The sequence below is a fragment of the Styela clava genome, chromosome 12 (assembly GCF_964204865.1).
Source record: "Styela clava chromosome 12, kaStyClav1.hap1.2, whole genome shotgun sequence".
In the NCBI taxonomy this organism is placed as follows: Eukaryota; Metazoa; Chordata; class Ascidiacea; order Stolidobranchia; family Styelidae; genus Styela; species Styela clava.
The window spans coordinates 11,637,877-11,665,343 of record NC_135261.1 but is presented as its reverse complement, the minus strand read 5'-3'; the positions used below and the strand labels follow the sequence as shown (position 1 = coordinate 11,665,343).

Genomic DNA, 27,467 nt, shown 5'->3' with positions numbered 1-27,467 from the left:
AATTTTGTATAATGGTAAGAGCACATGAGATGCCAGTTCAACTTTAAAGGCAAAATCATATTAACTGGAAAGAAATCCAATTTTCTACACTGATAACCATCCCAATTTATGGATTTTAAATGCCATGGCATTAATTTATAATCAAAGGGATACAAATACGAAACATTATGAGCAATAACAATAAGCAATAGCACAATGGAGCTAATATGCCAGGAAATATAAAACGCACAAAATTAAAACTACAAAACAAATTGTTTCAATGAAGATTATGATTGCGGAATAAGAACAAAATCATATATATACAATATAGAAAGCAAGTATAATGGAAAGAAACCATAGTAAAATTTGAAAAAAATTAAAAAATAAAGATCTGAAAATGCTTTTATGTTTCATTTTAATCAAAGGCTCATCAATCTAGGCGTGAAATTATGAATCAGTCATAAACAGTGAATACAGCGCTTTTTTACTTTTCGACGAAGTTACCAAGTAAAAATACCATAGGAATGGCCAAAACAAATAAAATATGTGAACCCATTCAAAAGTTAATTATATCCAATACAGTAAATTCCTAATTTTAGTAATAAATTAAAATAGATTTATTAAAAAAGGTAATTTTGATAATACCTGTACGAAACAGAAATACACCAAGATGGCGCACAACCTGAACTCAGGTTGTGTACAAGGTTAGGGTTCAGGTTGTGCGACATCTTGGTGCGCATACTTCAGGAGTACCCATAAATCAAATGAGAAACCGTATTATCCATGCTTTTATATAGATGAATGTTTGAAAGAATATTACAATTTGTAAACTCTTCTTTGTTGAAAACATCATATATACCCATTGGTAAATCGTATGATATTGGCCAACCCTGTTATACCATTTCGCCATAGTGAACAAAGTTCAGTTGTAAGAAAATATCTGTAATTGCCTTCTCTATCAATTGCCTTCAATATTAATAACATTGTAAAATGCTATCATCTTGACTATACAGTAAACTGCATAGTAGTTTCTCAATTCTCAAGCATTTTTTACCCACATTTTAGGAATCCATTGAGGTTCGTTTTCCACAGCAAAAGCAACTTGTTTTATTTCTGCGAAAGCACGATCTACTCCATCATTAACAACAACATAATCAAACATGTGACCAAAAGACGATTCCATTTTTTCTCCTCGTTTAACGAGATCTTGAAGTTCTTCCGTCTAAGGAAAGAGTGTGTATGATTTATGGATAAACCTGTCATATGCTATACAAGATAAATTTATCATTCAACTTACCGAAAATGGTACATTCATATCTCGATCTATAGTCAGTTTTGACTTTGAACCTGTTTGTCCAGATTTATCAAGTAATTTCTCAACTTTGGGTGGTTTGACGAAAACGATGAAAGGTTTCAGTGCACCATTGCGCAATATCTTTAGTGCCTGTGAACAAGTTAAGAAAGATTAGAATAAGTAAGATATCCATAGGCACCCAGAGTGTAATAAATTGGGCAGTCAATGAACAATGATAAAAAAGATTATGGTTCTTCTCAGAATCGAAGCTCCTTACAAACTTATTTTCTTTGATTATTGCAAAAAAATATGACTTTTTATGCTCAGGTCAGAGAAGTTATCTGATATGAAATAGAGCGTCACGCAAATGCAATTACCAAACACAATTTATGTAATCTGCACAACATATTAAGCATATTGTACGGGTTTTATTACATGCCAATGAATGATTAAAGCAATTGAATAAAATTTTGCTATAGTGTCAGCTATTGAGAAGGACATACTATTATATACATGAACTAGACAAATATATCCAGTTGTATGAAAATTTGGTGCAGATAATAACTCAAGACAGTATTGGAATTAATCCAAGACTAGAAAATGTGATACATGTAACAAATACAAACGAAAACACTGAATTTTGATAACCAAATTGCATAAAATGCCCGCTTCCTAATCATATATTCTTTCCTTAGTATAATGTATTATACAAATTACAGAGTGCCCCCAAAGCAGAACCCAGGTTGTGTGGTCATATTTTTATTTGCAGTTCAACTGTTCTCCTATCTGTCATAGTTACCATTAATGAATTAAGGAGCCGTTTTGTCGTTTCATTGAATCTGTAAGTAGAAACCGTTGGAACCTTTGGGAGTGGTATTGCCTTACAATGAAGCAATTATTAGCAATCCTTTTATTTGACATCAAGCGTAGCAAAGCTATTATGATACACAAATGTCCAAATCGAGGTGTTCTATTAATATTTCATACCAGCAGTTTGTGGCATATTGGATAATGCCATAAATGTATGATATATTGGTATGATTGCTAATGAAAGGCTATTTCTCATTAAAACTTGAGTATTTAAAATATATACAAATGTTCACAGCGTGAATCAGCAAAAAGCGATAATAATGCATTTCAATTTCCAATACCATATTATACTATATATATCCTATTCCATTTCTATGAAATAAAAACCAATGACATTGAGAAACCAAGAGAAGGTAAACATTGAAGGTAAATTTGCCACATAAAATGACTTGATTTATTTTGATAAATTTATTAATTTACCATGAAGATTAAATGACTAGTATTTCAAATGAGAAATCTAAGCCACCTGAAAATATATTCGTGAACGATGACCACAACCTTTACTCAAAAGTTGCGGAAAAACATGTCAATGCCATTAACTTTGAGATGACTGCCTAAGGCAAGGGTGGACAACCCGCGGCTCTCGTGCCGGTTTTATGCGGCTCTTTTATCCTTGGTTATATTAAGGAAAAAATAACTTGCTAACTACGATTCATCTTGTTTCGATTAAACACAGTATGAATCATCGTGCAATGTTCTTTTACGTCGGAGATACATGAACACCTTCATTCAATTTACCTTGCAGTTCTACAATAATAATACGCAATCAAATTCTTTGTTGTGACACGCGTTTATTGCATAACAACGTCTGTCGTAATCGTATCGAAGTTCGGCAACAAACGCAGAGTTTACCATTCGAGTAAAGTAATTGAAGTGCAGATAAAATGTCACAGAAAAAGTCGTGGATGACTCATTTAATTTCGAGATGAATTGTTTAAAATTCCCTCTAGTCTCAGATAAGGCTGCAACTGAGTTGGAGAAGATTAATCTTTATGAAGAAGACCAACTTTAATTAAGGGACCCTTGATTTATGAAAAAGCATGCAATGGAAATATACCCCAATGTCAAACGAGCTGCGCTTGGGATATTGTCAATGTTTGGGTCAACATGCGTCTGCAACATTTTCTACCCCAAAACGTGTGAAATCAAAGCATTGATGTGTTCTGACTGACACCCATGTGGTGAAAGAACTGCTTCGATTGGCTACAATGACATACAAGCCAAATTTAAAAAGGATTGTTCAATCCAAGGAATGCCAGAAGTTCCACTAAGTAGCATGCATAACAATAAATGGCTTGTAAATTTCTGTCATAGACTCATAATCATGTTGGATAGTCACATTCACAATAAACTAGCATTCTAGCAGAGCTGAATATCTGATGTTCATGTGTGTTCTTGTTTATAATGTGGCTTTTCGCAGCAAAAAAGTACGAAATGCGACTCGTGGTCTCTGACTGGTTGGTCACCCCATGATGATACAAGAACATTGCTTGACAATGTGTCTGATGTCCAGTAAAAATTAAGTACTAACTATCAATTATGTCAAAGATGTACTCAAGATCATTTAAAAAGCAAATCAAGATTCATAAAAAAGACTTCAAGACAGACTACAAATCAGATATTAAAGTATATTTAATTTCTTATCCATAAGCATTCTCATGAAGACATGATCTAATTTTATTTGAAAACAAGAGCATCGCTCAAATTTATGAACATGAAGACCAAGAACAAAGTAGTAAGGGTATCTAATCTTTTACAGTAGATTACCGGATTGTAGTCTCTCGGACTTCGCCTGAGCACCAGATAGCAATGGATGCGAGACGACCCTGGGTGCGCAATTTAATTTTGATGACGTCATTGCATACAAAAAATCGGGATCCCATAGAGCCCACAGAATTTTTGGAATAAATAGAAGTAATAGCCATCTAGCGACAACAATCTTTATTAACCACTGGAGCTTTCAAAGCAATTGGTCCAGTATTCAAAGAGAAAGGCGATTTTTTATAACAACAAGAAAAATACCAACAAGAACAACAACATAATAAAAAAATGATCGATAGGTCCACTTCGTGTCAAATTAATGAGGATTAAATAAATCCTACCTCACCACTATATTCAGATGTAACAAATTGCTAGAAATTAAGTTAAAAGAATGCAAAGGCAACAAGATACAATTTTCCTTATTATCCCGGGGTCAGAAAAGATGATTAGACAACTTAACCATATGGTGAACCACAGCCTATTATCTGTTAGCAGCATTTACAGATATAGGAATAGTAAATGAGTTATTCATTCCAGATGCATGGGCTAATGGCGAGAAAAGTATGTTTCCAATGCTTAGAACAATGCACTGACTACCATACCAGAAATTTTGTGCTTCTGTGCATTAACTTGTGCAAAGGCTTATTAATGAGCAATGCAAAAATATAAATAGTCAAAATAAAACATATCATACTAACTTGTGGATAGGGAGTGAGAACGCAGACTTGGTGGCAAGAGATAACGGCTTTCACAGCTTCTAAACTAGTTCCATATAAGTTTCCTTTGTATTCGCCATATTCCAAGAATCTGAAATAAAAATGAATAATGGAACACTAGAAAAAAAGTCACTTCACTAGAAATGATCGTTTTCTAGTATTTAGTGAGCTTTGTAGGTAACATTGTTTATATTATGTCATTACAAAAAACGTGAAATAAAGATTTGGGGTAAAAAATGACCCCAAATACTTACAAGTTGTCTCTTATTCCCTGCTCCATATATTCACGAGTAACAAAATGATAATCTTTTCCATCTTCTTCATCTTCAAGTTTGGCTCGAGATGTGTCTAAAAATTTATAGACAAAATAATGGTTAAGACTGGTTATCAGTTTTTCAAAAATTAAAATAAAATAGTTTCCATATATACTTCTCCAGACACCAAGATATATTACTATTTAACAATATATTTGCAATATAAAAGTCTCTAACTTCTGAAGGAAGATCATAAGATTTGTATTTTATTCCTGATGAGATGATAAGATAACAGAGATAATGTGAGAACAATCCTCAAATATATAGACAAAAAGTTTGAATGACTGATAAGAGGATTAAAATAAGCGATTGCCCATTCATAAACATAGAGGTTAACCCTAGTTAAGCACTTTGCCAAAAGGTGCGACAGACTTGCCTCATAAGATGCCATGAGTTGATACAACAAATGAGGGGAAATTACCGGCCCAGTAGGACTCAAGAGAGACTTTTAAAGAAAGATATTCGATACATAATAATCTTATAGCAACTTCTTCCATCTTTGGGCATTGAAAAAAAAAAATTGAAATGAAATCTATATCCAGGTATGGTAATTAGAAATAGCCAACAACATGCATAGTTGGTGGATGAAGTAAAACAAACCAGCGAATACATAATACATCTAGCGACATAAACCAGCAAAATTCTCACACATATTCACACCAGACTAAAATCTGCAAACATTAAAATTAACTAAACATAACTTTATCACTCAGTTATTGAATAAACTCACGAGGAACAGGCACTCCATAATGTGTGGGATTTGAATCGATCAATCTGTCTTTTAAAACATTCCTGCCAACACCTTGAGGGCCAACAAGAACAAAAGGACGAAAGCAAAGTTGATCCAACGGAGACTCAGATGGCGGTTGCAACAACGTTACTTCTTCGTATGCAACCACTGTCGCAGGATCAATGGGAGGAATTTCTGAACCAAAAAGGTAATTTTAATAAACTGACTTCAATATAGCCAAGAGAAAGATTTCTGGAAAGTTATTTTTGCATATCAATTAGCACTTATTCAATAATTCACAAAGACCTATTTATCAGCAAACTCGATATTTATTTTCAAACATTTCCACTGTTTGAAACTCACAATAAATATTCCCTTATAAAAAAAAAGTTAAAAAATAATGAACGTTTCCTCAAGCTTAGATTTTCCTCGTTCACCTCCGTAGTAACATTCAGAGTTTTAAACACTTTTTAAGCTCAAACAGACGTGTCAAACTGTTTTTGTGTAAATTGAATAACATAGCAGTCTAATTTGGGATAGATTAGGTATAATCCAGATATTGTGCCGAAAAGCTGGGGAAGATTAGACAAAAGTTAGGCGACGACACTTTCTAATGGTAAGCGATCAAATAAATTTAATAGATATGGTGACTTGGTACTTTGTTAACACCAATCTCGCAAAATAAACATATTTTGTTGCAAAATTGAATTATAGGAAGACTTTACCTGTTGTCATCAAGGGTTGAGGGAGCATTCATAGTATAAATACTACGAATGAGTGCCATTCATGTAAAAACATTTTTTTTATTTTTACAAATCGATTTACCTTCACGTTTTCTTGCTAATTCAGGTGATGGTGTTGATCTATCAAGATGTCTATTGGATCGACGAAAACTTTGTCTTAGTAGAGTCCCTGAATGGTAGGATATAAAAAGCATTAAGATAGTACAATGACAAGTAGAAGTTATTTTCATTACCATAAATCTAGCAAGTTGCTGAAAACCGTATATCAGTTTGAATGTGTGACTTCAGTGCTAGAACTCATAAAATAAATTTGGAAATTTAGATTTTACTCAATTCCAGATCTATTCAAAAATCAGACTCTGGCTCTTCACACTGAATCACTGAATATCCTTGTTCCAATTGACAATTTCGATTGCGACTCTTGAATATTAAATTCAGAAACTCAGCATCTCAGAATCTAGCACCATACCACTTAAAAACCAGCAAGACCCTACACCAGTGGTTCTCAACCTTCTACTGACCGCGTACCACTTTACTGTTTTTTACTATGGCCACGTACCACCGACAAAGCTTCTTTTTTGGCGTGGGGAAAAAGACACAAGAAGCAAGCTATGTGTGTATTTTATAATGTGGAACTACATCCTTTGTGGCGTATAACGCAGAACGAACAAAATCATGCCCATATCGTTCTATTCAAAGTGGGCAATAGCGGGCGAGGGCGATCTCTAAAGACAAGGACCGATAGCGAACCAGTGCTATGGACATTTCCCCGACCATTGACCCCGGAAAAATTACTCTTATACTTTACTATTGCAAACTTTATGCTTATTCTGAGAGTGTTTTGGTATGTTGGCGCATAAAAACTGGTTTACGTGTTTGAAACCATGATTTTTATTAAAATAAATCAACCATGTGCCGTTTGCAAGTACTGATATAGCTAAGTTTAGCCTTGTCCATCGCAGCATTTGCGAGATTCAATTTCGATCACTGCAACTAAAGTAAAGCTCCGCGGAAGAAATAATGACAATTAAGTTAATGAATTCACTATCATTTTCTTGAAACACAAGTGAAAACTGACAAATATCACTCAAAACTACAAAAACGAGGCAATGTTTGCAACCATGCTTGAATATCTGTTTGAGCGACAGAAGTGTCTGAGCGGCTGAGTGCAGAAATTGCAATTGTTACGTGTTGCGTCATCATTGACTTATTGCTGATTAGTCATAGTTATAGTTACGGAAATAAACAAGGAAACTGATGCTTGGGGAAACATTCATAAACGCTGTTCAGCAAATACATACAATGAGAAAGACAAAGCGTTGCCGGCATATTTTAGCCAACTGAAAGGTTAATTGTTGCAATAATGCAATGTGCTCGCCACCACTTGAAAAGCTCCCGCGCTCTACACTCTACAGCCCTGTTGGAGGTCACAAATAAGACTTGGCTTGTAATGGAATTTCTATCAAGCTATTTATGAATATAATAATCTGTTACCTATAAAAGTTTGCTAACAAAATTTGGCTTATAGTTTGAAATAAACATAGGCATATCAAACACCCACTTGTATTAATACTTACATGGATTTCTTCTTTGTCCCTTACTTGATAAACTTGAACTACTTCCCTTTACAGAATTATTATTGATGTTTCTAATGGTTGCTTGCCTTTTTAGAGTTTCACGTCTGAAATATGTGAATTTTTTTTGTATTTATTTTATTTTTTGAATAAGAGAGCAATGATCAAATATATAGACACAGAAGTTTATGAATGTATTTGAGGTTTATCAGAACTCGTTAGAGGAATCCGTTTGTGCCAAATACCAAACGGGGGTTCCTAGAATCTCGAAAACTGGGTTAGACTTTATTTCATAAATATTCTCACGTTTGGTACTTGGTAAATTTAAAAATATTTTTTTGGATGTACATTTTCTTGTTTGGATGCCTCTTAATCATAAAAATGATTTATTTATTTAAGCATATATAGTCTGAAACACCATTTCACGTTTCGTGTTAACCCAGTTCTGTTCAGCGATTGGTCGACAAGTTTCTCATATTGCAAAGTCATTTTGATCAGAAAGACATAAGCAAATAAGTACTGTTAATATAGAAATGTTTTATCAAAAACTAAATTGTCAATCAATCCAATACAATCAAATCCTCCATCCAATCCAAGGGACCAGAGAGCCCTAGGGATCAGTAAATGAACATCCCTACCTGTTTTGCAATCTTGCACTAGGAACAAGTCCTGCTCTTTTTGGTGCAAAAGAAGATGTCGAACCGTTGATACTGGAATGCAGTTTACTGTATGCGTTGTCTCGCTCCGTAGAATTTGAAAAATTTTGTGAATGAATTCCTTGATTAACTATGGAAGCTTGCCACCATGATTCATCATCTCTGTAAAGAAGTACAATTGTGAGAAGACAAAATTATATTTTGCTATTCTGAATGCAGTTTCAGAATCCGGAGTATTAAATATGTTCTAAATTAATCCATGTTTAAGAATAAATGACAATTATTGAGTGGAATGTTTGTTATTTAATAAACAACTAGTTTTTATAAACAATATTGTAAACTTTTCTTCAAATTGTGTATTTGCCAGAATGTCTGAATCAATTTGCTTTTCAAGATATGTGCCAAAAAATATAAGATATTTGCATTGCCGTCGAGAAAAATTTATAGCAGACTCTGAATCCCGACTACAAGTTGAAAAAACATTTTGACGGAGATTCTAACTCCTGACTAAGAGACCTGAAGATGGTCAAAACCGAATATTCCACTATTTCAAATACATTCTGAGAAAATATTTTCAAATATGAAATATTGAATAGGGGGGGGGGGGGGGTATATTGAGCATATGGGGTTAATTGAGTACAAGGTATAAAAACCTCGCTAACTTTTTTGTATGTTGAGTGAATGGTTTGAACTTTGTAGCAACAATAGTTCATATCCTATGCTTTGATTTCATTGCGTATAACTCACTTGCCTACTAATGATAAAATTGTTTTAGATGTTTGTATGTGAAATTTTTTTTGTCCACGAAAAAAATTGTTTTGGAAACTTTCACGTGACACTTTTCTGATAGTATATTTTAAACTTTTTGTGATGCCTTTTAGTACCTTATCAAAGACTCACTTTGCCCCAGTAGATAATTTTTGTGTAACTCATTGACTTTTTGTTTCATTGATGTTTGAAAAAATCGAGGTAAATTGAGTCTGTCGGAAATTTACCGTGGGGTAAATTGGGTATATGCATAAATGGCCTCTCCCACTGCTATAACACAGGATTATGAGGTTCTGTGTGACTATTTTGAGCCCTAACACTTTTTTGTAGCCTTTATCATGTCCATCTTTCAATATAGGCTTCTATTTTTTATGAATATGAGTGTAAATCCACAATGGGCAATCGTAGGATTTTGAGAAAGCAGTTCTTTTCTTGTAACTAAAAAAAAATAGTAAAAAAGAAAGCTGTGGACAAGCCAAGCACAGAGTCCTACTCCACCAGTAAGCTTAGTGCATTTACAAAAGCTTTAGTTGACGTAATCGCACTCATTGTCATCTCCGAAAACATGTAGTAATAATAAAAAAACAGCCGCCCCAGAAAAAGAATTCAGGCGAAAACTATATAACGTCAGTTGAAAGTATATACCATTATACTGATAGGATAGACTTAAACGGATATGATTGGTAGAAAAAAGAAAAACAGCAAAGAGAAAGATCATAATATTAGTTCAGAAAAGCAGTAACAGAGTCAGAATTAGATTGGGCTTTATTGACGATGAGACAGAATATGAAACAGAATTCTCACATTGTACAGCTGATTATAACAGAGGACTAACTATAAGTAGCATATTCTGACATTAATGAAATCAAGACCTTGACTGGCTGGTTGAAATACGGGGAAAGGGAATTCCTTGGCCAAGTTGTCCTCACCAATGTATATAAAATGAACTTTGTATGATACCAGTGTATGAAAGAGCTCAAAGATTTTGCGTTAGATTCAACCCAAAATAGGAACATAAAAAGTATCTCTATCAAGGAAGTTGTTGGCCAAGTCAAACCACCCATTTCTAGTCCATAGTGAACTCGTATTTAAACTAAAAGCCTATTTGTGGTAAAAAGTTTATGGAAACCATAATCGCGATCTATCATACCAAGTTTAAAGTGATGTCAGATAATTATGTTCCAAGGTTTTTGTAATTACTATTTTTTTAAAATAAACTATATCTTCTACCCAAGTTTCTCATGAAGGTCTTTGATTTGGTTCTAGGGCTTTCTTAGATTTGATTTAACTGGTAGATGTCAGTATACTCAATTATCCTCGAAAAATGAGGTAAATTGAGTATACTGACTTCCAAAAAAAAATTGCATTTTAAGGTGACTTGAATACATTGAATAAGACTCAAACTGTTATGCAAGGAAGTACAGGGTCAGAATGTTACAATGAAACCATAATTTCACGGAGAATCTATTTCACTCAGATTTTACATCGGTTCAAATGTCAAAAACTACTCAAATAGCCCCCCCCCCCCCCCCCCCTACATTCTAAATTGAGAGCATGTTCATCTGGAAAATTATATAAATCACTATATCTCCATGTGATCATATATAAAACGAAATAATAATAAAGGCTTTGCTTTCTCTGTGTTGTGAGATATTTTGATCCGCTTTGTCTTACGACTCTAAATTCCAAATTTCTTGATAAGATGTTCTATAATATTCCTAAATTCAAAGATTTACTATATCAATTATAACAAACTTAGAATGATTTCGAATATTTGATTCGTTTCGGACATCCCTGCAGTGAGAGTTGAAAAAAGTTTTGCCTCAGACTCCAGATGGATGGGAATTCAGACTCAGACTTCAGCTATAAAACCCAAGGTAATCAAAATTCAATACCGAAGACGTCAAAAAATCATGAACATACCTGGACACAATATGGAGTATATCATTTTTGAAAAACTTCAGACCAGCTTCCGGGCATGGGATCAGGTGATCACGGGCTGGATCATAGTTGATTTTAGCTTGAACATACATCTGCGAAATAAAATATATTTTAAGAAGTCAATAACATAGGTTGGATTCCAACACTATTGCTCAATTTTCTTGACTCAAGTTGCACATTATTCGTCTAACTTTAATAAAGATGGTGCAAAGTGCAAACAATCTGAGTGTAGCAGGTATGGGCTCTCCATCTCGCACTGCCAAAATAGTTATGCCTAAAACGCAAATCACTGGGTCAAAGTGCCCAACGTGCCCTAGATTTCTAAAGAAAAGCAAACCCTGTATATAAATGATGATTTCATCTAGTAGTGACTAAATAACAATGTAACAGTTTTCTGAACCTTGGAGCTTTTTTGGCGATTGGAAGTACGGTGATCAGTTGCCACCAGCAGAAAAAATGAACTAATTGAAGATTTGAAAAATGTGGCTACAAAACCTTGCGTACCGAGGTTCCTATTTCTTCTTCAGAATGTAAAGTAGTTTCTCCAGGAATGAGACGAAACGTGAGAGGCCCTTGAAAATCCGCAAGAATAGCAATGAGTTCCTCAGGTTTTTTACCTATAGCTGGTACTTTGTTCACTTCGACGAGAATATCATTAACGTGAATAAGTCCTGAAATAAAGGAATATAGCATCATTAAATTGCATGAAAAATCATAAATGAATTTTTTATGTACAATGCTCATTTCATGCCTCTTGCTCAGAACAAAGACCTGTACAAGATATATATAAGTCACTGATATAGAAAGAGGAGATTTTGGGGAAGACCGGTATATTTCCAGATGGGCATTGCGTACTAAATTTATCACACCCTGGGTGAGGTGGCGGGCATGGGAACTGAACCCCTCAACAGCTGAGTCATAGCCCCCAATATTCTGTTAGATGAAAATGCTGATTTGTAGTAAAAGAATAGTTATTTCGTTTTTGGTTATTCATATATGAACAGAGTGCCTAATACATTGAAATAAAACAATACTATCAAAGTGTGTTGAATACACGAATCAGAAAAATATTTCATTTACTGTAACAATTGCAATATCTGAATGTGTGAAAATTTCTCAGCAAGTTTTGAATTGTTTTTCTATTTTATTAAAAAACTAGTCATAATAATAATCATAATTTCTGAAAAGCATAATTTTATGAATAAAATATTCTAAATTATTTCTAAAATCAAGAATTTAAATTGTCCCGAATATCAAATATGTTTAGCATGTCTATCGGCATTTTTCATTGTTCATGAAGTTTACAGCACTATTTTTTGAGATTTATTCAATAAGCTGAGCAAGGATGTCAGAAACAAATCAAATATTTAAATCTACTAGAAATTTTTATCACATTCAATATTTAAATTTTGAGTTTTATTCAGAAATTATCATATTTTATTCTCAAAATATGACCGAAGAGTCATTCATTTATTATTGAAAACTATAAAAAATAGTAAACCAAATATTTCAGTGTTTACTCCCACTTTTCTATATTTTAAATTTGAAACTCCTTGAATAAGTATTGTGTGTACATGAAGTCTTTAAAATTTTAAAATTTATCGACGCCATCAAATTATATCGTTTTGGCCCTCACAGACGTATCAATAAATGAAGTAAAAATACTTAAATAATTAGGCTACTGAATAAAAAACAACAAACCTGGTTGAGATATATTGAGAACTGACTTCATAACAAAATTAAAATTGTGAAGCGACTTTGGAGACCCTGTTTATGAAGACCCTGTACTATCTTTTACAAAACATGGCACAATTTAGAACAGGGATGGGCAACATACAGCCCGCGGGCCGGGTCCGGCCGCGACGAGATTCTGATCGGCCCGCTGACTGTACATCAGTACATTATGATATTACATTATTACACTTTTAGTACATTATGACGAATTCATTATGGGTTTTTTGGTCTCTATTTTTTGTAGTTTAAACTTTACTTTAAACGTGATTTATAATTTTCTTTCTTGCATTAGCGAATAAATATGTGATAAAGATATTGAATACTATTCATGTTATAATCCGGCCCGCCAAGAACTTCATTTTCCCACATCTGGCCCGCCGACTAGAGAAGTTGCCCACCCCTGATTTAGAAAATATACGATATCCCGCATTCAATAATATTACTAAAGAATGCATTTTGAAAAGTGAATCGTCGGATTTTGGTTATTCTTCCCCATATGTAACTTTTTCAAATCTTTACAGCCGAGATATAGGTAATCTCGCACTACTCTAGGTTAAATAACGATTATAGTAGAGTTTCCGTACATACCTGACCTATCTGCAGCTCCACCTTTTAGGATTCTTGCAATTATAATATTGTTGGTAAGCTCGTCGACTGCTATTGTTGCACCCTATAGATAAGATATAAAGAGGCTTAGTCAATGAATAGACCTACTATAAAACGAACTGCTAAACCAAACTTAGATCAATGCACGTCAAAAAGTCAACTGTCGCACTGCTTAACGACAAAAATATGGAGCAGTACGGTCAAATAAGCCTTAAGCTAACGGTACCACAGATAGTGACATAAGGGTAATTTATATTGCTCTATCGAACATGGGGGCTCAATAAGCCGAGCTTGAAAAGCTTGGCTTATTGGGCCCCCATGTTTGATCATATGTACTAGACAAAAGGATTGTTTAATAATGCTGACACAATACACTAATCAATGTATGCCAACTGGGCAATATAACTATATAGAGCTATCACAATCTGATTGGGTAAACATATGTCATCTTCAGAAACTTTTAACAAAAAGTGTAAATTTAACATTCTATGTATTGTTATTGTCTTGCAGCAGGAAATATAAGTTACAAATTAAATAGAAAATAGAATAATTGGACATGAATGGGTTAAGTATCAGCACCAATACATGAACTTGGATAGAATTAAAAACAAAATTTGCATAAATATCTCTATTCTTGAAGCACTTGTATATGCAAATTGAGAAAATTTTGTTTTAAGGTTATAATATTTCTCTTGGTTACTTAGGGAATGGAATATATTGATTCGTCTGTAAGGTGTCTATTTTGACACACAAAAATAATAATTTAAAATTTTTTTATTCCATTCTATTCCTGTAATCAATGATTTACATTAGTGAAATTTGTTTAAATATTCAATTTTTATAACCTAATTCTAATAAATAGTTAAAGGAACAACTTTGAACAATGAATAACAACTCTCTTGTATTAAAATTATAGAATCTTCAAGACTATCAAAGATATAAATAGTATAGAGCACTCAGGAGAAAATGAAAATTGACAAGCAAAAAAACAGGTACTCCCATACAGTGGCGCAACCAGGTCGTTTTCAACGGGGGGGTCCGACCGGAATTTACACAGTGCAACCACGACGTAAGTCGCAACGCCACTAGGTGTCGCTCCGCTGAAACACGATAAATTGCTCGTGGTTAAAAGGGAAACGCCATCGATTAAATCCCAGCCTTTCGCTTACCTTGCACTCGTTCATTAACGGCGCTTCGCTTTGTCTTGCACCTCGTGGGTAGCAAAACGTCTTTCATTACATTCCGGCGAATTGCTAACGAAAAGCTGTTAATTATTTTCAACGTTTCCCTCGCTTTGCGCCTCGTGGATGCTTGAATAAATTCCAGTGTTTCCCTCGTGCCGTGCCTTGCCCGTTGGGTGAATTCCTCAAGACTAAAAACAAAATTCACTTCTTGCGAATGGACCTTTTCCCGACCCTAACCCCAGAAAAATTCTAAACTAAACTGAAGCTCACCGGAAGACATAATGACAATTAAAATAATTGATTTACAACTAATTTTTGGAAACACAACTAAAAGCTGACTAATTTAATGCAGGGATGTCCAAATCGAATTTAAATTCAAATATCGCGAACTTCAAATACTGTGGTTTAGGTGTCCTCGGCAAATTGTGTCTTAATTAGTTGTTTTCATCCTCAGTTTCGATAGTGACCGAACATAACAGGAAATTTTTTCATTTCTTGTAATTTAGCGCATATAAAATAGCTCTTAAATAGTATTTAATATCTATCGCGGATTTCGTCGGCATCCGGCGTTGTAGACAACTTCTTTCAGTTTAAGTTAGCGGTATTTATTTACAAACAAAAATACATAACAGCCGACATGAAATATTCAAATCAGCGCAGAGCTCAAAAATAAAACACGTTTTATGGTCTTAATATGCACATAGAAAGAAGAAAGGACAGAGAAATAACGACTTAGAACGGTGACTTTATAAGCACTTCAAGTCGGAGTTTATTGAAAACCTTTCACAACGACTGTTAGTTATTGCCGTGCCGTGCCACACATGGCTGCTTTCGATTGCGATAAAAAATGAAATAATTGTGAAATGTTTTTAAATCAGAACGTGGACGGGGGCGGTAGGATGTGTACGGACGGCGTTTTCGGTTTTCGGCCTTTCATATGTAGAAAATCTTAGGTTAATCGAAGCAATATTTTTCCGAAAATAATTTTCGTATCCAGATTTTCAGAGTTTCTACTGCATTATTATAACATGAAGACGGGCGGCGTTACATTGCGTCAAGATTATGAAGCACGAGGGTATTCGTCACAAGAGAGAGAGAGATAGCATTATGCTATTGTCGCTTTCAATTCGCATCGACAGCGCGCGATTTCTCCTTTTTTGAGGTAACATTTCTCATTTTCGAATACAAACATATACGCGGGGATAGCGATTACCACGTAACTAACAGCAAAAGGGTATGATTGAAGTCGGGCGGTGTTAAATTACGTCGAGGTGATAAAGCACTGGAAAAAAGTAGTTTTCACCCGATTGTTATGACCGTGGAACGACGTTGTTTGAACGTAGAACAATAATAAAAAAAAAACGAAATTCAAACGGGGGGGACACGACCCCCGTAACCCCCCCGCTGGTTGCGCCACTGCTCCCGTAGTGAGTGACCAGGTTAGGGTTAGGCCATAATTTTATTCCGATTTTCCTTTATTATGAGTTCGGGGACTGTCTGTGTTAGCCAAGTGAATATGCCCCATAAGTTTCAGTCCCTTTACGCAACTTGATGTAAAGTAGACGAACAAAATTAGTTACCCCCATATTGGTACACACACTAATGGGGCGCCAAAAACAAGATGACAGTTTTAATTAATGTTCTTAGACTCTTGCTAAGCGTCAGTCAGCATGGAATGGCATCTTCTAGGGTTGGCCATACAATGATACTCAAGATTTAGACATAAACATGACAAAAAATTGGTAAATTTCAATCTAATCCCATGAGACATTTTCTATGATGATGTCATCGCTCAGATGCCAATAAAAATTCCCACTTAATAAGTAAGCAGGTCTGTGTTGAATGTCAAGAGATCTTGAGTGCTTGTATTATCAAGACGAGACCGTTTCCAGAATGAGAAAATTTATTTCCATTTATAAAGCAATATAATAATTTAAAATTTCTATTTTGAATTTTATATATCTACTCATCTGAAGGTTTGCAGAATTCAGATGCCAAATTAGAAAATAGATAAATAATTTGTATATTAACAAGTTGATAACAAAAATTTCAGTTTTGATTTTCATTCACGCTTTGAAACTAAAAAAGCATAATTTACTTCTGAGAAATTTGATAGTTACCGGTATTATGATTTTGGTGCTGAGTGTATAATTTAGCAAATCTGGAAAATTCACGAAATCAATATGCATACATGAACAATTTATCATTAATAACAGCTACAATTTAGAAAAGCATACAAAGGAATCAGAAACCCTTGGTTTTAAGTGAGAATGCACCAATCTTCGAGTTTATACACCTAGATTGATCCTATCACATTCTAACAATTATATTACTTCACATTTGTGAAGTTAAAAACGTATTATTACCAATTTTCATGTTATGTGTGCTATTTCTATTTTGAATATTCTCCTAATTGGTAAGTTTCAAACACTCGTGACAACTTACCAGTGGTTCATTCCCTTTTACAAGTCTTACAACCTTCATTGATTCTTCCTCGTCTCCAAGTAAATAATCATTTGCGTCTGGTTCTGGCAATTCAGGCGCAAAATTTTTACTTGCAATCTGAAATAGAAACATCACAATTCACAAATCCCAAAAATTATTCACATGCTTACTATACTAAAGCGGAAAAATTTTGTGAACAGAAAATTTCCAGCAGTATGAGAATTTAATTTTAAAAAAATTGGATCAAAGCAAGGTTCTAAACACAGGAACTAAGGATAGATATGTACCAATAAAAAAGATGTGACCGAGCCTATAGGCATATAGTTTGATAACTGCACAAAAACAAATAAATTTTAAAACACTGCTGGCGAAAAAGTTAAGACGCAGATTGAACAATTATTTCTTGAGAGTACCGATACAAAATTAAACATATTTGAAATTTTAGAATCACAAAAAATATTTATTTGACATTTTGCATAAACAGTCACCAGCTTACAATAAAACACAGAATATGCTCAAAAGTTAAAACTCATAATGCCAAAATTAGGAGCCAGCAATAGTTGGAAGAATTAGCAGTATTTATTAGATCACTGTAATTAAAGAAAAATTAGAATTCAGTTTTCGACTGTATTAGACTCAAGTATTCTAAAATAGTGAATTTTTCTGAATTGCCATCTCTATGCCTAACCATGGAATGATTACATCGAAAAGCCTATTCACCATTATGGTTCAACTTCAATTACCTGATCGTGAGACTTCATCAAAGCTGTAAGATGATGAGAAGATTTGAACAATGATGAAATCTCCTGTATTTCTTTCAATTCCATTCTTCCTTCCGATTCCATAGCAAGAGCATGAACCTGTAAAAAAATATTTATTAATATTGAGCAAAAAGCTAGCTTTATTAATTAGTTTCATTAATTTCAATGACCAATTTCGCACTCTCCCATCCAAAAGTTCCAGACAAACAAACACTAATATATAGCAGGTTTCCAAAATTATTTCAAGCGACCCACGTTTTTGATAAAATTGATTTTGTAAAGTCTCAGGACCCAAGGATATGATGATAATGTAACTTCATAATTCCTTAGAATACGAAACACAATCTCAAGACTCGCTTTACTTAATTTCAGCAAAGTAGATGCTCTCATGTTATTTTGCGGTGATACTTTACACACATACTACTGAACAATAACCCAATATCAAAAACAAAATAAACAATAAAATTTACTAGAAATTATTGTCAATATCTTTTGTTGAAAAAACTAGCAAACCAAAAGAATTTTTAGGCGACCCAGCTTGGGACCCATAAGTTAGGAAACTCTGATATATAGAGTAGCATTACAAGAATCATTATATTATCTATATCTGAAAAAAATTGTAAGTAAACCGCACAAGTGATGGAATAATGATTCAAAAATAAACGTGTTACCTAATTAAAGATCCTTGGCACTGAGAAATAATTTCCAGGAGCCAGAAAAATGATAGGCTTAGCGAAAATTACCGTAATTGATGAGTATTCTGAAGAATTACTGGTAGTTTGAAGTAACGAATAGAGTTATTAAGTAATTGTAATTCAGTCAATAAAAGCATATGAGAACCTTTTCTCATCTCTACCTGTATATATAAATAGGACTATGTCTATCAGATATCATATGTAGCCGCAATAAAAATATATTTGAAATAAGCTTATTAATATTCAATTCAAATATTTGACTCATTGAAGACATTGCTAAATGTTAATACCGAAAATCCCTCATAGATTTCATTACTTCAGATTTCAGAAACAAACTGCAACAATTCTAAATATACCACCAGAGCAAGCAACGATTATATTATGAATATGGGATTCTTATAACAAGCCATATTATACAGTACAACAATAGATAAACTTGAATAACCCAGAGGTCAATTGAAAACTGATAGACCGATATTAGATAGTTAATAATAATAATACTTGCTATATGGAACTTCCTTTGTTACTCACGAATTAGTGTTAATTCACAAATCACAATATAAGACCACATGTTGGCCATAAAACTGAAACATCAGAAAGATGAGAGGGTTTTATCAACTTAAAAACAGTACAGAATAGAATAGAATGAGTAGGTTTTTATCACCGTTGTTTTGCATAACTGCATAAAAGTCGTCCCCCCCCCAAAAAAAATAAAAATAACGAATTTATAAATATTTACATATAAGCCGACCCTACAAATAGTACTCTTATCGAGAGTACTTAGTATGGTTCGAATTGTAGCTGTTGGAATAAGTTAGCATAATCTCATTTCATTTGAGTGCGGCCAGAGTTTTGTACGTATAAACCGAATGTTAATAAGTGCGATCAGAGTTCGGCATGTATAACCTGACCCCTTAGTTTGGCAACTTTTCTTTTGAGTTTTAAACTCTAATTATAAGCGAGGATATACAGTAATTCAAAAATAAGCTGTGAATGTATTAGAAAAAATAGTGGGCATAAAAACATAATAAACGTATTTCATATATAATAAAAATTCAGCATAACCTACCTCACTGACAAGTTCCAATGAGTTTGTACAAGTTGGTTCTGTATTTTTCTGAACTACAGGTTTTACTGTTTCATGAACCTATAAACAGAATTACATACAAATACAACATTTAATAAGTATGATTTACCGTAATAATACAAACATAAATGGATATTTTGTTTTGTTTCAAAAATTAATTACAGCACTTTTATTAAAGATTAATTTGGACAATATTATGCTATGCAACATATGCACTTGGAAAAATACTCAGAATAAGATCAAAATCTGAAATTGCATCAATTGGTGTTTAATAAGGATGATGTAATGAGTTATAGTCTCAGCAGTTCCTGGGACTTTAGAGGTTACTACACATAACTTCACTGTGAGATCAATATTTCTAAGTTCTCACAGAAAAAAATTAAGAGTTTACAGCAGTGGTTGGCAAATTTTATGTACTACTGGCACTGGGGCAAATATACACATTTCCAGAGCGTGCGGGCCATACTAATTTCGGCCTATCAATTATCACAATATTAATAAACTTCAAATTATGACGCATCTGCAACTTCTATTTCTGTATTAATTTACAACCAAAACACTAGGCATGTATACAACTTACAACATGCATATGCTTCCAATCTTTCAATTACCCTACTTACAACAAAACAAACGCCATATATTGCAGGCAAAAAGCAATTTTTTTTTATGCATTATTAAATGTGAGGTCATTCGAAGACCATAAATAACTTGTTTGCCCGTCGCATCTGGCCCGCGGGCCACAGCTTGCTGACCACTTGTTTACACTAATAGCAAAGGCAAAAAAATATGAAATAACATCTCATTTTCTTCATTCTATCTAAATCAGCTTACCGGTACTTACAAACAGTAAATGACCATGGGCATAACTGAAATTCTGAAACATAGAATCACATTCATGCTAACTTCCCCTTCGCCAAACTGTGTTAATAATAATATGAAAGCTTGTCCATACAAACCAAAACCTTATCTTAAGGCAACAATGCACTCATCTACTTATTAGCAATACAATTGCTACTTCAGTTTAGATAATTACACGCTCAAAAGCAGGAAACAAATATTTCTAGTGCGGATATTTGCCGATAATCCATGATTGAAAAAAATCAAAAATTACTATGTTAAATGATATTTATTAATTGGGCGACCCAGAAGTATGTGTACCAATATCGAAGTAAACTTAGTTTGCCTACTTTACTTTTGGGCAGGGGGTATATTCACTTAATAGCTAACACAGACAGTCCCGAACTCGTAATAGAACTAAAATAAGGAAAATCATAATAAAATTATGACCTTATTAACCTGGTACACATACTACCGGAGTACCATTAATTGAACCCTATTCACAAAAGGTTGCCTTGCCTTGTTTATTTCATAGATATTTTATTTTGATGTGTGTTTATTTGAAACTTGTTCCACGAAAACTTTTCAGTCGTCATACCAGATTAGCTCGAGCTATCATCTGTTTACTTTCAATCTCCAGACTGACAATTTTCTATGCAAAAAGTTTATAAGAAAGTCCTGCCCTAATAAGTTGTTTCCTCCATAATATTGACTTGGACAGCTTCAAATGAAGTCTCACATAAAGCAGCATTTAATGGTGGTTACGCAGGACTAGAATTTTATATAGTTTCAGTAGCTATCGGCATATTTATCAACATTAAATTTGTTTACAAATGAGTCTCATTTATTTCTAGTTCACTTAAAGAAAATTCTCTTACAAAAAAATCTAACACTAGACATAATTCATTCCCTTTTTGCATAAGTTACATCCTGTTTTGTCTGAAGAAGTCGAGATTATGATCTATCAAAAGCTTGCAAATATAGTCGATATTTTGTAGAAAGAGGTTATGCTATTCTTACAAATCAAATTTATTCTGATTTCTGATTTTTTCCTACTTGTTCAATGCCTATTCAATGACATCTCAAATTTAAACTGCAAGACGAATTCCTGAAAATATTACGTGAAACTAAATATCCACTCAATAACTTCAAAGCAAAAACTGTTAGTAAGTAAAAGTAGATCCATCTGGTTTTAATCCGACTCAACACCATACAATAACCAGATCCTGAAATTAATTATGTCAAACAGACAGGCTGATTTGGAGTCTGCCTGTGAAACTAATTCTAGATTAGTGTCTACCTCAGGGGTGGGTAATTACCGTACTTTTCTGAGTGGGTCAGTTACGGATAATAGTATTGGATACCGAGCCAGAGGCTCAAAATTCACTATGAATAAAAAACAGTTTATTTACAACAGCTAGTCAATCAGCAAGGCTAACGTTTATATAAAAAGAAAAAGCACAATGTAGCAATCGGGATCATATTGACGTTATTTTCATCAATATTTTCAATGGGAATTCATATCCACAAAATCTTTTCATAATTTTAGCAGACACAAGTGAGCTGGATGAAACACTTCTGTGGGCCGGATCTGACCAGCGGGCTGTATTTCGCCACCCCTGGTCTACTTTTACCTTTATCAATGCCTGCATGTTCTTGTCAAGTAATATGTCGTTCAAAGGTTCAATATTGTCTCCATCATCCTGTAGTCTGGATTCTAATTTCTGAACAGTTTGTAAAATATCTTGCAATCCATCACCGTCCATATCTTGATTTCCTTGCTCCACTGCTGATAAAGACAAAACAAAAGTTATGATATTATAGGTTTGAAGTACAAATAAAGCAGAGAACAGTTTTTGAATCATAAAGGTGTAGGTGGATAGTACAGGAAGGCTAAAAACTTTGAACATGTTTTATGCAACTTTGCTGAAAAGCGTGCTCATGAACCTTTCACTGAAAAACCACTGATAGAACAGCTGAAAGCAAGCATTAACATGATAGAGTTATTAGCATGAGAGATGAAAGTAAATGTGGGTTGACATGATATTCGACACAATTCAAAAGACAGAGCCAGGGAAACAGGTATGCGAAAGGGAATTATGAGAGAAACTTTGATGTCGAGCAGAAAGACACAATATATGGATGAAGGCTGGGCAGTGGGCACAAATTGTGGGTGAGATGACCCATTATGAAAGCAAATTATAGTGGATGTGAAAGTAAGCTTTAGCAGGGGGTTCTTCAAACTGGGGGTTCCGGCCACCTGGTGGGTCGCGACGGGGACACATATATTAAAACAAAATACCTTTCAAATGTGAAAGATTTTGAACCAGTATGAAGACCCACCAATCCACCATCATCGAGATAAAGCTAATATTCAACCTTTTGTGCCAGAATATGCAAGCACATCGACCTCATTATTAAAGATATTGTCTATTTCAATATTATTTTTCAATATTTTCCAGAATATTAAATTTTCTCTATTTTTCTTTTAGTTCCCGGGGTTTACGAAAAATTTGGCTGTGCCAAGTGGGTCGGGACAAAAAATGTTTAAAGAACACTACTTTGGCCAACTCAACGATTATATATCAAACTATACACATATAACATACAGACCTTAAATTTAACTCCCACAAAAAAAAACTCAGAAACAGGCATTTATACCTTAAAATGTTCAGGCAATGAATGAATTGAAAATCAAACAACGAATAAATACAATAGAGAGGGTGAAAATATTATATACATGACAGAAAGAAAGCAGAAGCTAAACTGAGGGAATGAAAAAAATTTCCAAGAAAAATTCAATGAACTAGTCAAGCGTCTGTCCAGCTGATACTAATTGATATGATAATTGCTATTGATTGCAAAGAACAATCTGTATGCCAAATCATGAATATTTAAACGAAAGACGACCAAAATAAATAACTCAAGATGACAGTATTGATCTTTTGATATATCTGTATTTGCTGGGTGGACCGTGTTATCAAATCATAATATATCAACAGATGCTTCATGGTGTCTCACTTCCACGTTGTACAATGTGTTTTACTTAACAACCAAGTACTGAAAATATGATTGGCATTGCCACCATGATGCTGATTACCCGAGAAGATATGCGAATTTGAATCCATTGAGGATTATTATGAGCGGTCACCTCAAAAGTCTTGGGTTTGCCTGTCTTGTTCAACAACAACTTGAAAGTTATTGGTTTTATTTTTTAGAGAATGGGTAATCCGGCACACTATCACAGCGTAAAATTTGGCAGCATCTATTTCGCTTGAGTGAAGCCAATCCACAATTTCAAAACCCGCTAATGGCATATATGCACAGGTTTCTCTTTTTGAAGTAATTTCTGGGAAAGTAAATGTTAGCCTACTTAAAAAATTTCGGCTATAAAAGTGTTACATGTCATCTTGTATTTGAGCATTTTATTCTTGGATTGCAAGATTTACAAAATTTTGGGTCGCTAGGGCATGTTTAACTGTTTGTGCGATGCATGTGTCACTTCAGTGCAGTTCGTTTAAGGCAGGGGTTCCCAAACCGCGGCCCGATTTCAAATGGCCCGCTGAACATTAGTGAAACTATAACCGTGAATAAATACTAACACGTTTAACAATTTAAATGTGTTCATCCTTTTATGTCGTAGATGCCACCAATTGTTACGTCATTATCACAATTTAAGCACGTGTATATCGTAACAATTCAATTATACTGGCATCTTAACTTACGTACCGGTATTAGGATTGCGTACGGCAGTCTTTTAGGTATCACGTATCAGCCCTATATTAAAGGAAGCTTGAAGATGTCACAAAAACGAAAACTAGACACTGAAAACAGGCGTTTTTCGGATAAATGGCAGCGTTCTTATTTCTTTATTGAAAAGAATCAAACTTCAGCGATTTGTCTTCTTTGCCAACAAACTATTCTTGTTCTATTCCTGTTAAACTACGGTCCAGACTGACAGATAATCACTTAGAGTGCGGTATTGCAAATGCAATGTAACAAATTGGAGCCACGTTTTGAACATCAGTTTTCGAGCAAACCCCATTTACACGTATCTACAAAAATGCAAGTAAATTATGTTGGCTATTCGTTTTTTTTTTTTAATATTTATATACATTGAGACATTTTTTTGTTTAACAAAAAAAAACATGAGTCGCTATCTGGGGTCATCTCTTATCTCTGGGGTCATCTCTTATCTCTGGGGTCAATCTCAATCTCTGTGTCAGTGGATAATATTGATAGTACAACTGCAAAAACCATACTCACCAGAGATAACAGTGTTTTATAAACTTCAACTACAAATTTAATTAGATAACAAACCTTGGGTGTCGCTGCCTGATAATCAGTTCCCAGCGATTTCCCTTCCCAGTAAAATGCGTGTCAATTTTACTTTTTTCATAATTTCGTTTGTTATTTTTACTGGATGGAAAAAATAAACTTGACCATGATATGAGTAGACATTTATACGAAGCCGTAGTCCAGATGAGCAAGTAACTTCATTAGTCGCTATCAGTTACAAATCCTTTTTGAAAGTCGTGCTTGTTATTCCTCGGGTATTCTATCACCTAACTATTATACTTATGAATTTTATTACATAACAAACTGCGATACTGGGTGTAACTAAAATCAATCTTGCAGCCTATTTTTCAAAATTTTCTCAGGGCGCTTAAGTGCGCCATGAACCCCAGCCTTTACGTCAGACTTTTTTGTTCATCCCTCTTCACTGGCCCGCGAGTATCCTCGCCTTAAAATTTTGGCCCGCGGCCAAATAAGTTTGGGAACCCCTGGTTTAAGGTATGTGCAGCCCAAAATAAAGGCTTCATTTTATAATAATAACTTCCTCGAGGAAATATTGATTTAATAAACCAAAATGATAAATTTTAACAATGATGTTGAACTTTTCAAATATGCTAATTTTGAACATCGACATAAATGCTCGAATACGGTACCGGTCCGGTCTCTCAAATTCAGCTGTAGGGTGGTGTAGCCAGTCTGCGGACGATTTCATTCAAATCGCTATAAAACAAAAACCAATATTTCTAACCCGTTAATTTTTTCACCGTAGGTGCTTTGGCATTTATTCTACACGCTGAACTTCGAATTAACTTTCTACGACCAGGGGTTAAAGCTATACAAACCACCAAAGTACGACACTCTGAAGACGTATTTGCGACCGAACGACCAGTGTGCGACCACGGATTTCAAGCCTAGAACATTGTTTCTGCGGCGTCGAGACTAGGGCATACGCAGCCATGCGTGAAAAAATGGGCTTCTAATTGCATTTTTGACCGTCATATATTTTAAGAACACGATTATTTCAAACAAGATTCTTCAAATTATAAACAAACACCGCATCACAGCAATCAAACAGACAAAAACACGGTGGTCGCAAATTAGTTGACAAAGATATTATTGACGTATTGGAAATGCGCACCCCCCTACTCCCCCTCCTTTGAAGGTAGAGACACGAAACTTTAAAGATGGTTAAAAGAAACACAACTCTACCCACCTTCCAAGTTTCATCTCTTTATCTCTTATATTTGTATGGATTTTCAACCTTTTTTGAAGGAACAATGGGTAGTTGGCGACATGGTAAAATGGTCCGGTTTTTTTCTTCGGTCAGATTTTCGGTCGTAACTTTTTTATTTGTGGCCGCATTTTAGTGTAATTTCGTAGAGCTACGAGGGATAAGTGGATGATAACGTGTGAGAAATATCGGCACGGTTCGTTAATTTTTTCGGCATTAATTTAATCGATGAAGTTGATGGTCGCAGATAGGTCGTGGCCGCAAAGTCGGTAAGCCACCCTATGACATGTGAGGCACGGAACATTCGCTTTCACTAAAAACACCATCCAAATTCCAAGAATTTTCCTCCATTTGGTTCAATAAAACAAACATTTCAAGTGTCTCACAAACGAGGAGCGTCTGGCATGACGATAGATGAGTCATATCGCGACATTATGATAAAAATTGTTACTGCACCGATATGGTACGGTACCGGTATGAAACAGTGATGCAAAGTGGGAAAAGAAAATTGAGTAAGAAAGCAGGAAGGGCTTGGGGCTAAACACAGAAATATGATTTTCTTAAATAGGAAACAGATTTGACTCCAGTAAGTCAAACAAAATTGGAATTTTTCAAGGGGGACCGGTACGGTATCTAGGTACATAACAACTCGAATGGCAGAATGGTTCAGCAAATGTTGAAATGCAGAGATGGCTGAATCAATAAATATCGAAGAATAAAATCCCAGAATCTCAAAGTTGTTGGTGAAAATGTTAGGAATATGATTACAGTCCAGCAGTCTATTTCAGATAAGTCGGGCCCAATATGCAGACCTCCCGGCACTAGAACCGGGAAACCAAGAGATGGCTGGATAGTGAATATCAAGATCCTGAGATCTGAAATATATGGATGCGGAACCGTACGGTACCGGTACTGAATTTTCCGTGCATGGGCGTACCGGTACTGAACTGATATAAAATTTTCGTGATGCAGACACCGTAATCACAATATCATTTTCCTGTTACCTGAATTCGTTTTCCCGACCATGTTTCTTTTGCAATTGGTTGTGCCTTCAATCATCACTCGAAAATAAAAATTCCAGTCGTCTGCTGCCGCACTCGCCGACAAATCTTGTTTGAGAGATTCGGATACCCGTGTAGTGTTTACTTGGACTCCACAACCAATAATCCCGATAAATAGTATTTTACCGACTAACTATTGACGGCATAAAATAACTCGAGCTGTGCAAGTGAAAATCACAAACAA

At 34.5% G+C, this 27,467-nt stretch overlaps 1 protein-coding gene across 1 annotated transcript; it reads right to left on the bottom strand.

Annotated features, from left to right (window-relative positions):
* Window positions 1-886: 886 nt before the first annotated feature.
* Window positions 887-27,374, bottom strand: LOC120329451 (MAGUK p55 subfamily member 7-like). Its single transcript, XM_039396079.2, has 16 exons — window positions 27,227-27,374; window positions 22,330-22,484; window positions 19,841-19,918; window positions 18,059-18,175; window positions 17,316-17,432; window positions 13,669-13,750; window positions 11,851-12,017; window positions 11,329-11,438; window positions 8,620-8,799; window positions 7,985-8,088; window positions 6,490-6,576; window positions 5,665-5,859; window positions 4,875-4,968; window positions 4,603-4,711; window positions 1,277-1,423; window positions 887-1,201 (listed from the first exon to the last, which is right to left on the bottom strand). Exons 1-16 carry the CDS (start codon window positions 27,279-27,281, stop codon window positions 1,019-1,021), a joined length of 1,980 nt encoding a protein of 659 aa, XP_039252013.2. The 5' UTR covers window positions 27,282-27,374; the 3' UTR covers window positions 887-1,018.
* Window positions 27,375-27,467: the final 93 nt, after the last annotated feature.